General features: G+C 42.8%; 1 protein-coding gene and 1 long non-coding RNA gene across 2 annotated transcripts in view; both read left to right on the top strand.

The window, feature by feature from the left end:
- The window catches only part of LOC138368185 (uncharacterized), a 42,443-nt gene extending 29,268 nt beyond the window's left edge, over positions 1–13,175 (top strand). Inside the window, exon 3 of the long non-coding RNA XR_011229518.1 lies at positions 12,854–13,175. This is a non-coding gene — a long non-coding RNA (uncharacterized lncRNA). The remainder of the gene's footprint in view (positions 1–12,853) is intronic.
- Positions 13,176–13,890: 715 nt separating this feature from the next.
- LOC123752113 (uncharacterized) lies at positions 13,891–14,496 on the top strand. The gene has a single exon (XM_045734178.1). It carries the CDS (start codon positions 13,891–13,893, stop codon positions 14,494–14,496), a length of 606 nt encoding a protein of 201 aa, XP_045590134.1.
- The last annotated feature ends 306 nt before the right edge of the window (positions 14,497–14,802 follow it).

Genomic DNA, 14,802 nt, shown 5'->3' with positions numbered 1-14,802 from the left:
TTTTTATAGTGGCCTAGACTGCATTCGTCATCGTTTTAATCCATAAATTCAGGCGACAATCCAACGCTTCCACGAGACTATGAGGAGAATAGACTGTGTGCTGTGGCAGGAGCCCCAGGGGGTCACCAGGAGAGTGTTTGACCACGTTTGGGTGCAGGTTAGACGTGATCAAACACGTCTCCCGTGAACCCCTTCCCCCCTCCTCTGCCCTGCTAGACACACCTTGTTGAATAAAAATTCCTTGGTGCAGCAGATAGTCATCTTGAAGTGAGCCCCCCATCCCACCCCGTTCTCTGCCTGCCAGTAAACGGCTCTGGAAAGAGATGATTTAATACCGTTTGAGAGGCCCGTCTGCATGAGACGCCAAGTTGAGTGTGTGTGTGTGTGTGTGTGTGTGTGTGTGTGTGTGTGTGTGTGTGTGTGTGTGTGTGTGTTGTTGACATGCAGTGGCGCCTCGGAACGCCTCAGCGTTCGTCTAGTATAGTATACCTAATCCGTGTTGGGATGTTGAAGCATATCGTGTGTGTTATATAATGAGTTGCAATATTTTTCTTAATATCTCGTTATTTACTGGGATGATAAGACACGTCACGAGTGCTTTATGACTGTTGGCGGTGCGAGTGAGTTACGGTATCATTTAACTTACCGTCCACCATCACTACACAGGGAGGTGGTGAACACGGGGGGGAACATGTCTCCTTTGTTCTCTTGTTCACTGTGAACGTTGATAGACGTCGTCAACATTCTGTTTGTTGAACATTGGGGGGCTTGCGGAGCAACGGGATCCTACACGGGGTTTGGAATATGTTGAAATGGTTTAAATAAACTGCATTTTGGTTTTTGGGAGTGTGTGGAACTTGAATAAAATACAATTTTTTGGGGGGGAGGGAGGTCCTTAAATAAAATGCATTTTTTTTTGAGGGGGGGACCTTAAATATTTATTTTTTTTTGGAGGGGGGGACTTTAATATTAATTAGGGGTAAATTTTTAAGTGTTTCGTTGTTGGTTTTAATTTTATTAACACATGAACATGCGCATTTATGCAGCTTCCCCTAGACTACTTGAAGGGTGAAATGGTTTGTGTAAAGATGGTGTCCTAAAACCTTATTCCTTCACTGCTACATTTTTTCCTTCTACCTTTTTTCCTAATTTTACCTTTTCCCACACACTTCTGACCTATTCCTATACTTGACCTTTTGTCCCCTACTTCAACCCCGTTTCCTATAACTATTCCTTCTTATCTTACTCCTTTTCTTTAAAACGTTCTCACCTATCATCTCATTGTCTAATCTTTCATCATCATTCTTACCTTATAAACTGACTTTCTCTACTACTCTTTCCCACAATTTGACGCGCTAAGGCTTCCGAACTGACGGAAGCGTCGTCAATTCTTCGATTTCCAGATTTGTGAGTTAGGAATCTAAAATCCCCATCATGCTGGGCAACTCTTAGTTGTCAGAAAGTATCAAGAAATTCGAACGGGTGGGCACAACTTTACTTAAAAGCTTATGCGGTAGGATGACAAAGTTAATCCCAGGAGCCTCCCTTAAGAAGAGAGATTAAAATATGCTTAATTTACATTCTGTAGAATGAGAGTAAAGGGGACTTGACTGAGGTGTACATGATTGAGGTATACATGACTGTGGTATACATGACTGTGGTATACATGACTGTGGTATACATGACTGAGGTATACAGATGGATTAAAGGGTAACAAACGGGATGTAAATACAGTTTTAAATGCATTAATAAACATAACACTAGATATAATTGGGATAAGTTTAGATGCAGTAAAGTCCTGGATAAATACTGATGTGGAAATAGGGTTATAGATTTATGGAACAAATTACCGGATAGCACAACAAACGTAGGATCATTTGATTGTTTCAGGGCGTAGGCTAGACATAATATATATCAATGTAGGGGACATGTATAGGCGATGAGTCACAATAACGTGGCTAAAGTATGATGACCAGACCACACATTGGAAGGTGAAGGGACGACGTCGTTTCGGTCCGTCCTGGACCATTCTCAAGTCGATTGTGATGAGGAAGATTAATAAAGATTAACCCACCCAAGAGGTGGCACGGGCATGAATAGCCCGTAAGTGATGAGGAAGTAAATGCAGGCAATAAATAGGCTAGAGAAAGGTGAGAAGCAAAGGGGACATATAATTTGCAGGTGCCTTTGTATAGGCCAGTAGACCTTCTGCAGTGTCTTATACACTTTATATGCTCTTTATGTTCACGGGGTATGTCACTCGAGACATATATCATTAACAGTCTTCGTCTCAAGTTCAAGTGAGTTTATTGAGACAATAAGAGACATCTCAAAGGGGACAAAGCAGCTTGGGCTATATCTGCCCCTCAGTCTTTGTCTCGATGGACTGGCTGAGGCTCCGGCAGAACACAGCTCTTTGCATTATATAAGCCTTTTACATTCTTGAGGGCACAACCGCTATGACGAAAAGACAATACAGAGTGTACGAGGGAGCCGGAGATCTCACTTTGTGCAGTAACTGAGCGTGAAGTTAAGAGAGGGGGGAGGGGACATAAATCTACTTCTCTGTATCTACTTCTTAAGAGCACTGTAGAAGTAGATACAGAGATAGGAACTTGAGAGGGGTTCGGTGCCATTATAACTCACACGTAAACCACGACTAAAGTAGCTCTGGTGTGTATAACACCGACACCATTGGGGTTATACTTCTTGGTGAGATACTGTATATCATTGGAACAAAATATACTGGCGAGTTAGTAAAGTTATCTTGAGATGATTTCGGGGCTTTAGTGTCCCCGCGGCCCGGTCCTCGACCAGGCCTCCACCCCCAGGAAGCAGCCCGTGACAGCTGACTAACACCCAGGTACCTATTTTACTGCTAGGTAACAGGGGCATAGGGTGAAAGAAACTCTGCCCATTGTTTCTCGCCGGCGCCCGGAATCGAACGCGGGACCACAGGATCATAAGTCCAGCGTGCTGTCCGCTCGGCCGACCGGCTCCCAGACTATAGCTTGAACCCTGAATGGTTCTCACACACACACACACACACACACACACACACACACACACACACACACACACACACACACACACACACACACAAAGGGGTTTCGGGGATGAGGGGACAGCGCTCAGGGGTCGTAGTCCTAAGGGTAAGGGTTCGATTCCCGGCTGAGGCAGAAACAAATGGAAATTCTTTCACCCTGATGCCCCTGTCCACCTAGCAGTAAATAGGTACCTGGGAGTTGGACAGCTGCTACGGGCTATTTCCTGGGGATGTGTGTTTATATATATATATATATATATATATATATATATATATATATATATATATAATATATATATATATATAATATAGTAGACATCACAGAGGGGAAAATAGACTGGTTAGAAAGGCGGAGTCCAAGAGCTAATAGATCGATTGTGCAGGCACAAATAGTAAACACACACGCAAGCACTACTAGGTGAGCGCACATACGAAAGTTTATTTTCATCCTAAGTTTTATTGGAATTATACTTGCAAGTTGGTCATTAAGCTAGTTGTGACCTTAATAACCGGTTGGGGGCCTTATTAATCAGTTGGGGCCTTAATAACCGGTTGGGGCCTTGATAACCGGTTGTAAGCTTGGTAACTTGATTGCGACCCCTAGAAACCCACAAGGCGGATAAGACCTTAATAGACCTTAAGTTAATTGTCCAAGTTAATTGGACATTTTTGTCCAGTTCATTTATCCGGATTTGTCCTGTTCATTTAACTATTTTATCCTCTTCACTAGACCGCATTTTATTCTGTTCACTAGACCGCATTTTATTCTGTTCACTAGTCCGCATTTTGTCCTGTTCACTAGTCCGCATTTTGTTCTGTTCATTTATCGTTATTTTATCCCTTTAAATTCCTAATAATAGTAGAAGACGTAACATTTGGTGATTAGTGATCATTATTAAAGGCTTATACAAGTTAATTAAATCAGCATTTAAAGGGGCAAGCTATGCCTTGCAACAATAGATTAAAGTGTTAATTAATCAACATGTGATATATTATATTCGACAGGAGATACTTCCTCTTAAATTTTTTTTTATTATTCATTTACTCAATTGACTCCGGTTAAAGTTATGCTTTTGTTTCTAGCTCCATTGTAGTGATGTTGTTAGGATGGAAGACGGCACGTGTGCTTCAGCGTCTTTCTTGACTCATCTATGGTATTCATCTATATTCATCCTCATTTCTTGCCACTATAGTACCACTTGGGTTCCTTGGATATACTGTGGCCCTTGAGGAGTGCAAGAACATTCAGGACCAGCTTAAAAGGCCAGGATAATATTTTCAGCAACTTGATATAGTGTTTTATAATAATATTTGATAATAAATTTGATAATAATATTTGATAATAATATTTGATAATAATAAATTTGATAATAATATTTGATAATAATAAATTTGATAATAATATTTGATAATAATAAATTTGATAATAATATTTGATAATAATAAATTTGATAACAATATTTGATAATAATAAATTTGATAATAATATTTTCGCAACTTAATATAATTTGCAAGCCAGTATTTGTTGGTGTTGGGATTTGTTGCTAATTGGGTCGAGTTTTGAATAAAAAAAATAGCATAACTATAGCATAAAAAATAGCATAACACAACTAGGTTGTGCCATCGTTTACTAACTTTTACTAACTGCATTTTACTGCATTGCCAAGAAGCTTTTGACACTTGTTCTTAACAAACTACTCTTGTGTAAACTAATGTAGTTGGGTGGTGGATCTGGTTTTGCTAATTTGGGTGAATTACCCTTCAGAAAGAAAAGGGCTACGTATTACAGTAAGATGAGAATGGTGAGAGATAATGAGTAAGATGAGAATGGTGAGAGATAATGAGTGGAGGACTTCAAGGGTCAGTAGCAGGGGCCCATCATGTTCCTAATATGCGTATACGACTCAAAGTAGGAAGTAGGCTTAGCCTATCAATGTTTGCTGACGATAATGAGGACTGAAATACAATGTACAATGAACTAGACAGTCTACAGATGTGATCTAAGATATTGCAACTGGACTTCAACAAAGATCATCCAACCTACACATGTGAAATAAAATGAAAGTAGCAACGTTTCGGTCCTTCTTGGAGCCCTAATAAAGTCGGAATTGAGCAACAAAATGTTGTTGATTTATTTTCAGCTACTCTGAACAAAATTTCTATGTAGCACGGGCTATAGTGAGCGCGTAATACACTAGCAGCAAAAAGAGGGGAAAGCCGTTTTAAGGCAAGAGAGGTGGTGAGGGACAAGGGGAAATGTAAATCATGAAAACCGAGCTAGCTTATCACTCTGTCTACCGCAAGCCTATGCACAGTGCTATATAGTCATTTCTTTTCCTGATATCCTCCTCTGAAGTGTTTTTATCGATTCCCTGATCCTCTGTGCTTACGACGGGAGACATCTCCCGTCACGCAGGGTGCAGTCGCACCTCCACAGATTTCCAGTATCAGCTCTTGATACTGGTAATGGCTCAATAGGGCCACCACCACTTACGGGCTATTCATGCCCGTGCCACCTTTTGGGTGGCTTAATCTTTATCAATCAGTCATCTGTGCTTACGCATCTCCGAACCGCAGTTTCTTGATTCGACAATTTTTTTCGAGTTTACAAGTCGTACTCTCGTCTTGGCTCTCCCCTCAATTTTATCAATCGCCGACTCTTGAGCTAAAATAACTTTTCATCCTAAGTCTGCTTCCCGCACCAGAAACCCTCAGCTTCGCCACACACAGAGATCACAATAACGTGATGCATCAAATGAACAAATCCACAAGGGCCGTGACGAGGATTCGAACCTGCGTCCGGGAGCATCCCTAGCTCAGTCGATTAAGGCAGTGTCTGGGATGCTCCAGGACGCAGGTTCGAATCCTCGTCACGGCCCTTGTGGATTTGTTCCCTCAGCTTCGCCTTCCTTCATATCTCTACTTAAAAACTCTCACTAATTCCCTTCGTCTCCTTGACATATAACTCGCCTTTCAACAAACCAGTTATCTTGTTCACACACTGCTCCTCCTCCTCCTACTGCTTCCAGTGCCGCTGCGCTTACTATATTTCCAGTTCCTCTTGTTCTCTCCAATACTTTAGTGATGCTTGTGTAGTCTTGCAAAGAACCTGAGAGTTGTTAAATTTGCTGACACGAAAGATTCTCGGCCAGGTAGGTCCACTACGGGCTCACCATAGCCCGTGCTACTTGGAACTTATTCCGAGTAGCTGGATCTATAACAACAGAAAGATTCTCTCTTCTGTCATGTTATGGGGGGGGGGGGGTAGGAACGCAAGTTCATCTAGGTGAGTACACACGCTCGTGAGATCATGAGTACTCGTATGCTTCCTCTAGCAAAATCAGGTCTTATTACTGATGTACAAATCCACAAGGGCCGTGACGAGGATTCGAACTTGCGTCCGAGAGCATCCCAGACGCTGCCTTAATCGACTGAGCTACGACATGGAAAAGGAGTTGAAACCGAAGTTCTACTGAACTTACTGGATCCTGCAGCCTCTCCGAGGCACAAACGAGGGTTTTACACAACTCCCCCCATGCACTCGAACACATTTATTACTGATGTGTTCAGTTCCTGTTTTAGCCGTTTAGTTTGATAAATTGATTCGGACTTGATAAATTGACTTGAAGAATATTGACAAATCTTTCAACATTCTTAATATACTGTAGCCTTGAATACTGCATTTTCCACGCTCTTGCGAGTGAGGATAAATATGGTTATCCCTGCACATGTTACGCCCTCGTCCCGCGCAAGCGTACTATAGTGGCAACTCAACACAGCCCCACTACTCTCTGCTTTTACTACCACGCTGTAATGGCGGCGGTAATAAACTCCGAAATCTTGGAATATAACCCAATTCCAGCAAATTCCCCGCGAGGGCGTCTAAGGCATCGGAACTTGGCAGGCAGCACGCGTGCCTTGCAACAGCCGCTTGCTGATGCTCCCTGGACCCGAGGTTGGGGCGGTGTGCGCCATCTGTTGAGCACCCATGGAGTTGAGGTGCCCGCCATCTCTTGAGCAGCGGGGAAACTAACAACGTTGCGATCAATCAACGAGCCCTCGACGGACAGATCTCCACCCCCTCGTATCCCCATCCCCCCGTCACTACGTCGTCTCGGTCTTCTTTGAATGTTTACATATCATATACTGTTTTGTTTTGTCAGTGTTGTAATTATAGATATTCAAAGAGCTTTATTGTGTTGCTGAAGCTTTACGCGAGTTCCTGTACTGACCAAAAACGTATACATTTTGGCATAAAGGGATCGGAATGTGTTCTTAGTAATCAGTTTATGGAAGTCATTATCTAAAGTGGTTATCCTTTGATCAAGAGCAATTTAAGATAATTATTTCTGTGAATTAGGACTCCGGCCACACTGCCCCTCCCTGCTAACCCCCCCTTCCCCCCACTCTACCCCCCACTCTACCCCCCCCCCACATCAACGACTGCCCACACCCCCTACCCCCTCCCCCACCCCACACCCACCACCACCCACCATCGCACCACAGTCGCCAGTTACACTTATTGATTTAATTGGTATTGGAGATGAGATGGCTGGACCGAGCATCCCTCGTCTCTTTCTCTCTTCTCTCTCTCCTCCCTCTCTGTTTCTTCACTTTCTTGCTTGTCACTATGTCATTCCTCACTCTCTCTCTTGCTGTCTCTTTTTCCTCTCGATCTTTCTTACTCTCAATCCCTAAGTCTCCCGTCTCTCTCATACTTCTTCCCCATCCCTAGGTCCCTATTTTCCCCTCACCTCTTGCCCCCTCCCTCTCTCACCTCTCCCCCTCTCGCATCTCACATCTCTCTCATCTCTTCCTCTATTTCTCTCTTCCCCCTCTCTCTCTCAATCTCTAACTTCTCCCCTTTCTCACCTCTCACCCAGACCTCTGTTCTTTCGTCATTTCCAGCAATCTTACGTTTATAAAATGTTCTTTATTGGTATTTCCTTGTGTGTACTCGCCTAGTTGTGCTTGCGGGGGTTAAGCTTTGGCTCCTTGGTCCCGCCTCTCAACCATCAATTAACTGGTGTACAATTTTTCTGAGCCAGTTGGGCTGTATCATATCTACATTTGAAACCGAGTATGGAGTTAGTCTCCATCACTTCATAATGAATTTCATTTGTTAACTACTCTGACGACGAAAAAGTTATTTCTAATGTATCTGTGGCTCGTTCAGGTACTAAGTATTTAGGTGAGTTCACACTTGAGTGTGTACTCACCTAGATGTGCTTGCAGGGAAGGATCTACAGGCTCCTGGGCCCCGCTTTCCGAACGCTCTTAGATTAATGCAATGACTCAGTTTTCACGTTTTTATCACATGTTAATTTAAAACTTTGAATCGAATCGGCTTCAAAGCCCTATTCCACTTTTAACAAGTTAACTCTGAACTCTGTTCTAACTCTGAACTCTGTTCTAACTCTGAACTCTGTTCTAACTCTGAACTCTGTTCTAACTCTGAACTCTGTTCTAACTCTGAACTCTGTTCTAACTCTGAACTCTGTTCTAACTCTGAACTCTGTTCTAACTCTGAACTCTGTTCTAACTCTGAACACAAGTTCTTTCTGACGTCCCTGTGACTCATTTACGTCTCTAGTTTCCATCTATTATCCCTCGTTCTACTGTTCCTAACTTTGAACAATGCTGCGTTGCCTAATTTATCAGTTTTCTTTAGGGGATATGATAACAGATAAGATTCTATCACTCCTCCATTTTCATAGGTCCAATTCTCTCAGTGTTTCTTTGTAGCTTAATCCCTTCAGCTCGGGAACGAGTTTTGTTGCAATCCAAGCTCTGGAAATTTTCTTCTTGTCATTTTTCAGGTAAGGGTTCCATGCTGGGGATGCATATTCAAGAGTGGGTCTCACCTTCATAGTATATAAGACCCTGAAAGATATTTGTCCAGATTTCTGAAGGATACACGGATGTTAGCCAGTATGTCATATGCAGCTGTTGTTATTCTGCTAATGTGAGCCTCTTCCATCAGATTTGAGGTCGTGTCTTCTCCCAGGTCTTTCTCCTTTTCTGATTGAAGAATGTCTTCCCTTCGTCCTACACTGCTCTACTGGCCTTCGCACTCGTTCCAATACGTTTGCAATGCCTCACTATCTATCTCTATCCTGACTTTCATCAGTTTTGCATCATCTGCAAAGATTGATATGAAGGAGCGAATTTCCTGCCAGGTTGTTGACATATATATATATATATATATATATATATATATATATATATATATATATATATAATATATATATATATATATATATATATATATATATATATATATATATATATATATATATATATATATATATATATATGTCGTACCTAATAGCCAGAACGCACTTCTCAGCCTACTATGCAAGGCCCGATTTGCCTAATAAGCCAAGTTTTCATGAATTAATATATTTTCTCTAATTTTTTGCTTATGAAATGATTAAGCTACCCATTTCATTATGTACGAGGTCAATTTTTTTTTATTGGAGTTAAAATTGACGTAGATATATGACCGAACCTAACCAACTCTACCTAACCTATCTCTATAGGTTAGGTTTCGTTAAGTAGCCGAAAAAGTTAGGTTAGGTTAGGTTAGGTAGGTTAGGTAGTCGAAAAACAATTAATTCATGAAAACTTGGCTTATTAGGCAAATTGGGCCTTGCATAGTAGGCTGAGAAGTGCGTTCTGGCTATTAGGTACGACATATATATATATATATATATATATATATATATATATATATATATATATATATATATATATATATATATATATATATATATATATATATATATATATATAACAGCATGGGTTCTAAAACTGACCCTTGTGGTACTCCACTCTCCATTCTGATGTCTCTGGCCTCACTGTGACCCTTTGTTTCCTCCCTGAGAGAGAGACTCTGACCCACCTAAAGACTTTCCGATACACCAGCCTGCTTCTTGTGGGACCATATCAAATGCTTTCTGACAGTCTATGAATGTGCAGTCTGCCCATCCTTCTCTCTCTTGGTTGATTTCTGTCTTCTACTAGAACTCCTGCAAGTTTATCAAGATTTTATTTTACCAAAAACCGTGTTAGTGCCTTGAGACAAAACTGATTAGTACCAAATGTTCTACCAGCTACCTTCGGATCAGCCCCGAGCAACTTGCAGGGGCTACTTGTTATTGATATGAGGGGTATAGTTTAACAGTTTCTGTCTTTCCTCTTTCTTGTAGATTGACATCTGTGTGTGTGTGTGTACTCACCTAGTTGTACTCACCTAGTTGTGTTTGCGGGGGTTGAGCTCTGGCTCTTTGGTCCCGCCTCTCAACCGTCAATCAACAGGTGTACAGATTCCTGAGCCTGTTGGGCTCTATCATATCTACACTTGAAACTGTGTATGGAGTCAGCCTCCACCACATCACTTCCTAATGCATTACATTTCCATTCTCGTGTGTGTGTGTGTGTGTGTGTGTGTGTGTGTGTGTGTGTGTTGTGTGTGTGTGTTGCTAGACGTGGCCACCGTGACACTTCCTCTCCGACGCTCCTCTCAGCTATTGCCTTAGTCTCTGGTTGCGTCCACGTGCGTCTCTCGAGTCCGTGTGCGTCAATGGCTGCGTCCGCGTGTGCATCACCCCATTTGCATTGATTATCTGTTCTGTCATTCCTTTGTTTAGCAGCCTCCTGCGTCCGTCTCTTTATCTAATGCATCTCTTGTGGTTTGGTGGGCCGCCTTTGTTGTTGTATATATTTTTTGGAACGCAGTATCGATGTCTTCATTTTGTTCTTTGTTTTACTTATGTTCGTTATTTGTGTAACATTTATTTTGTAGATTAAGATAAGTAATTGAATTATTACTATGCACCTTTGTGTGTATATTGTCCGAGGTTGAGGGGATAGGAGGGGGGGGGGAGATGCTTGGGAATCGTTTTTCTCTACTTTGCAGGGTGAGTAATGGGTGGTAGGGTACTATCATAAGTTGGTTGTAGTCGTCCCCTCTGTACCATCTTTAACGTGGGTTGAATCCCCCATTTGCGACCTCCACGACCCCATATATCTGAATTTTGATATTTTTGTGCTGAGTGTTTTTCATTGGAGGGTCCCAGCACTTAAATGGCACACCAATCAAGCATTTACTATTTGTGTCTGCAGAATGGAGGTGTTTGCTCTTGGGCTCCGCCTTTTTAACCGTCTGTCTAATATACTGACTCCAGAACTATGTGTTCTCTACCCTGTCCACTATTTATTTATGTCACACACACACACACACACACACACACACACACACACACACACACACACACACACACACACACACACACACACACACACACACACACATACACACACACACACACACACATACACACCTCCCCAGGTTGCAGCCCATAACAGGTGACGAACTCCCTGTTACCTATTTACTGCTAGGTAAATAGTGGAAGCAGGTAAAAAAAAAAAATACCATTTCTTTCTGCCTCTGCTACACCTGCCTTAACCGACTCGGCCACGATGGTTCCATTGTCTCAAAATGATTTTCATGGCTATATCGCTCATGCCATTGTGATTTCATTGTTGTTGTTGTTATAGATTCAGCTACTCGGAACAAGTTCCAAGTAGCACGGGCTATGGTGAGCCCGTAGTGGACTTACCTGGCACAGGAGCGGTGGATTTCATTGTGATATATAATTTTAATATAGGCTCTGAGACCCCTGACGCCTGGGGTGAAATGTGCACTGATATTCTTAAAAGAGGTTAAGCAGAGACTGAAGAGCGGTCGGTGTCTTGTTTCAGCGCCTCAGTGTCGCAGTCCAGAGAGGAAATGCTTGCTTTGTCTTGGGCACGTACCCACCTCTGCAGAGCTAGACGAGGTCTTAGAGCAATGGTGGCTTTACATGTGCGTTTTCTGTAAACGAAATTACATATGTGTTTTTCAGCTTGAATGGGCTCTAAGGCAATGTACAGCTGTAAACTATGATCCCCCCAAGGAATCGAACCTGATCCGCCAGGGTACCATACATCTGACAGTTCAATACCAGGGGAACTGAACTGCCAGTTTGCACTTATATAAAATAGTGTATTTTGGAAGTCTGTTCTTGTAGACTTGGGTTATTGGATATAAGCAAAAGGATATATTACTAATGGTCTTTTTCACTTCGGAAACAAGTTGAAAAAATTAACTCATCAATGCTCCTTTTTACAATATTGATGGGGCTGGCCTGTGCTACTATAGGACACGTTTGGCTGAAGCACTCTTCATCATCTTCAGAGGAAGAGAGGAAAGTGAATACAAAGTTGCCAAAAGTGGCAGTATACCACGTAGGATAAGGGGGAGATGAGGTGCTACATTGTCGATGAGATTAGGTAGTCTAACCTTGCATTTCCATTGGTCGGCTGGCGATAGTAAGTGCCAGCTGGCTATTGATAATTGGATGTGTTTGATATGTAGTTCTTCGGCTATATAATCTCTTATGGAGCTGTATCTTATCATTTCTGTGATGCTTGTCACGATCTCTCTGCTGGTGATTTGGTGTTAGTAAATGATGTGATCTTTGAGATAAAGAAGATTTAGTATTAGAAAGATTTCTCTGAACGCTTTCTGTCATATATTGTTTTTCTTTTGATACCGTTCAAATGTTTGCTTAAAACGTCAATGTTAGTTATTTTAATTTCCCTAATGCCCCGACATTTGTATACTGTTATAGATGACTTCATAATTTCGGAAGTATGAAGCGATGTATCTATATAAATATTTCAGTTGAATTGTATTTAATAATGCCACAAATGTTCTTAATTACATTATCAATAATAATACGTTATTATTGCTAATTACAGATAATTACATTATCTGTGTTTACAAGCTGCCAGCGTCCTGTTCCAGCGCCACAGTGTCGCCATCCAGAGAGGTAACGCCGGACGTGTCCTTGAAACGCTCCCCAGAGCTGGAAGAGCCTTAATTGTGGATGAATATGTCTTAATACTTTATTACAAACGTAAGGAGTTTCGACCTATTGTTCCAGGGGTCATTTTTTACAGGTGATCAATCATAATTAAACTCGAATTTTCATTTGCTTATTAGAGCCTTGTGTAAGTATTATTACAAGGATTATTAGTGTAATTAACTTTATATTTTATTGACTAAAACATTGCGACATGACCTGGAGTTTAAATTACCACGCTCGCGTTAGTGTTGCTTCGTTGTTTGGATTGAAGTTTTGAAGTAAATGAATGCAGTGAAATGAATGCAATGAAATAAGTGCGTATTCGGCGGCATCATTCACTTAGGACGCGCAAGTATCATAATTCTGTATACATCAGAGATGAAGAGCAAAGTTGATATCGGCTGCAGATAATTTACTGTGCAATTAGAAGCTATCGATGCGGAGACTGCTGTAATTACATTTTCTTATCTTTGAGAAAGAGAGGGGAAAGGAGGAGGGGGGGGGGGAAGGTGTATGTCATGTGGAGGGGGGAGGGGGGGGGGGGAGAAAGCAGGAGTAAGTCAAGGGAAATATGATTACACCCCCCATTAACCCCCACAATCTACCCCCCCCCCCCACAATCTACCCCCCCCCCCCCACAATCTACCCCCCCCCCCCCACAATCTACCCCCTTATACCACTATCAACTACCCGTTCCCTTTGTGTTCAATACATACAACAACCACACTGTAATGAGGCTTGATTTAATTACTCGGCTTGGGCTATACATGTGTTTCTTAGCACTATCTTCCATGGCTGTTAGTCTTTTTTTTCTTTTTTTGAGGGAGCAAAAACGTCTCATTTGTTGATGGGTTATAATTACCTCCCGCGTCTGGGCCCCTGGTGTTGTTCCTGGGGGTAGCTGGGTGGCTGTGTTCCCCCGTAGTGTAGATGGTGGTTACCCTGTGGCCTTGTTCCCGGCCTCCAGGCCTTGCTACCCGGCCTCCACGCCTTGCTCCCGGCCTCCAGGCCTTGCTCCTGACATCCACGACTTGCTACTCGGCCTCCAGGCCTTGCTACCCGGCCTCCACGCCTTGCTCCCGGCCTCCAGGCCTGGTTCCCGGCCTCCACGCCTTGCTCCTGACATCCACGCCTTGCTACTCGGCCTCCAGGCCTTGCTACCCGGCCTCCAGGCCTTGCTACCCGGCCTCCAGGCCTTGCTACCCGGCCTCCACGCCTTGCTACCCGGCCTCCACGCCTTGCTCCCGGCCTCCACGCTTTGCTACCGGCATCCACGTCTTGCCCCCGGCCTCCACGCTTTGCTCTCGGCCTCCACGCCTTGCTACCCGGCCTCCACGCCTTGCTACCCGGCCTCCACGCCTTGCTACCCGGCCTCCACGTCTTGCCCCCGGCCTCCACGCTTTGCTCTCGGCCTCCACGCCTGGCTACCCGGCCTCCACGCCTTCCTACCCGGCCTCCACGCCTGGCTACCCGGCCTCCACGCCTTGCCCCCGGCCTCCACGCCTTGCCCTCGGATTCAACTGTGTCCTCTACTGAATCAAAATTTTTAAGTGTATTATTTCTATTACTTTTTATTATTATTCCTGTTATTCGCGTTTATATATTTGTATTTTTGATATTCCATTGTATTTTTCTTGCATTCCTCATTGTATTTTTCACACATAGCAATGAAATAATGTCATTATATTGCGTTCTCACGTGAGCTGTGATTATTTTGCCTTTTTCCTCGCGTCGTTTTAATATATTTCTTGGCATATTTTGAGGTTGTCTTCGTTTTGGTATTCTGAACGAATGGTAATGTTCATATTTGGTTTGGTGCGTGTGCTTGTGTTCGAGTGATGG

The sequence above is a fragment of the Procambarus clarkii genome, chromosome 24, assembly GCF_040958095.1.
Source record: "Procambarus clarkii isolate CNS0578487 chromosome 24, FALCON_Pclarkii_2.0, whole genome shotgun sequence".
NCBI lineage: Eukaryota > Metazoa > Arthropoda > Malacostraca > Decapoda > Cambaridae > Procambarus > Procambarus clarkii.
This window is presented reverse-complemented; position numbering and strand designations above follow the sequence as displayed.

What these genes read in the sequence shown, in the direction of transcription:
- LOC123752113 (XM_045734178.1), top strand. Translation starts at nt 13,891, where the DNA reads ATGGTGGTTACCCTGTGGCCTTGTTCCCGGCCTCCAGGCCTTGCTACC.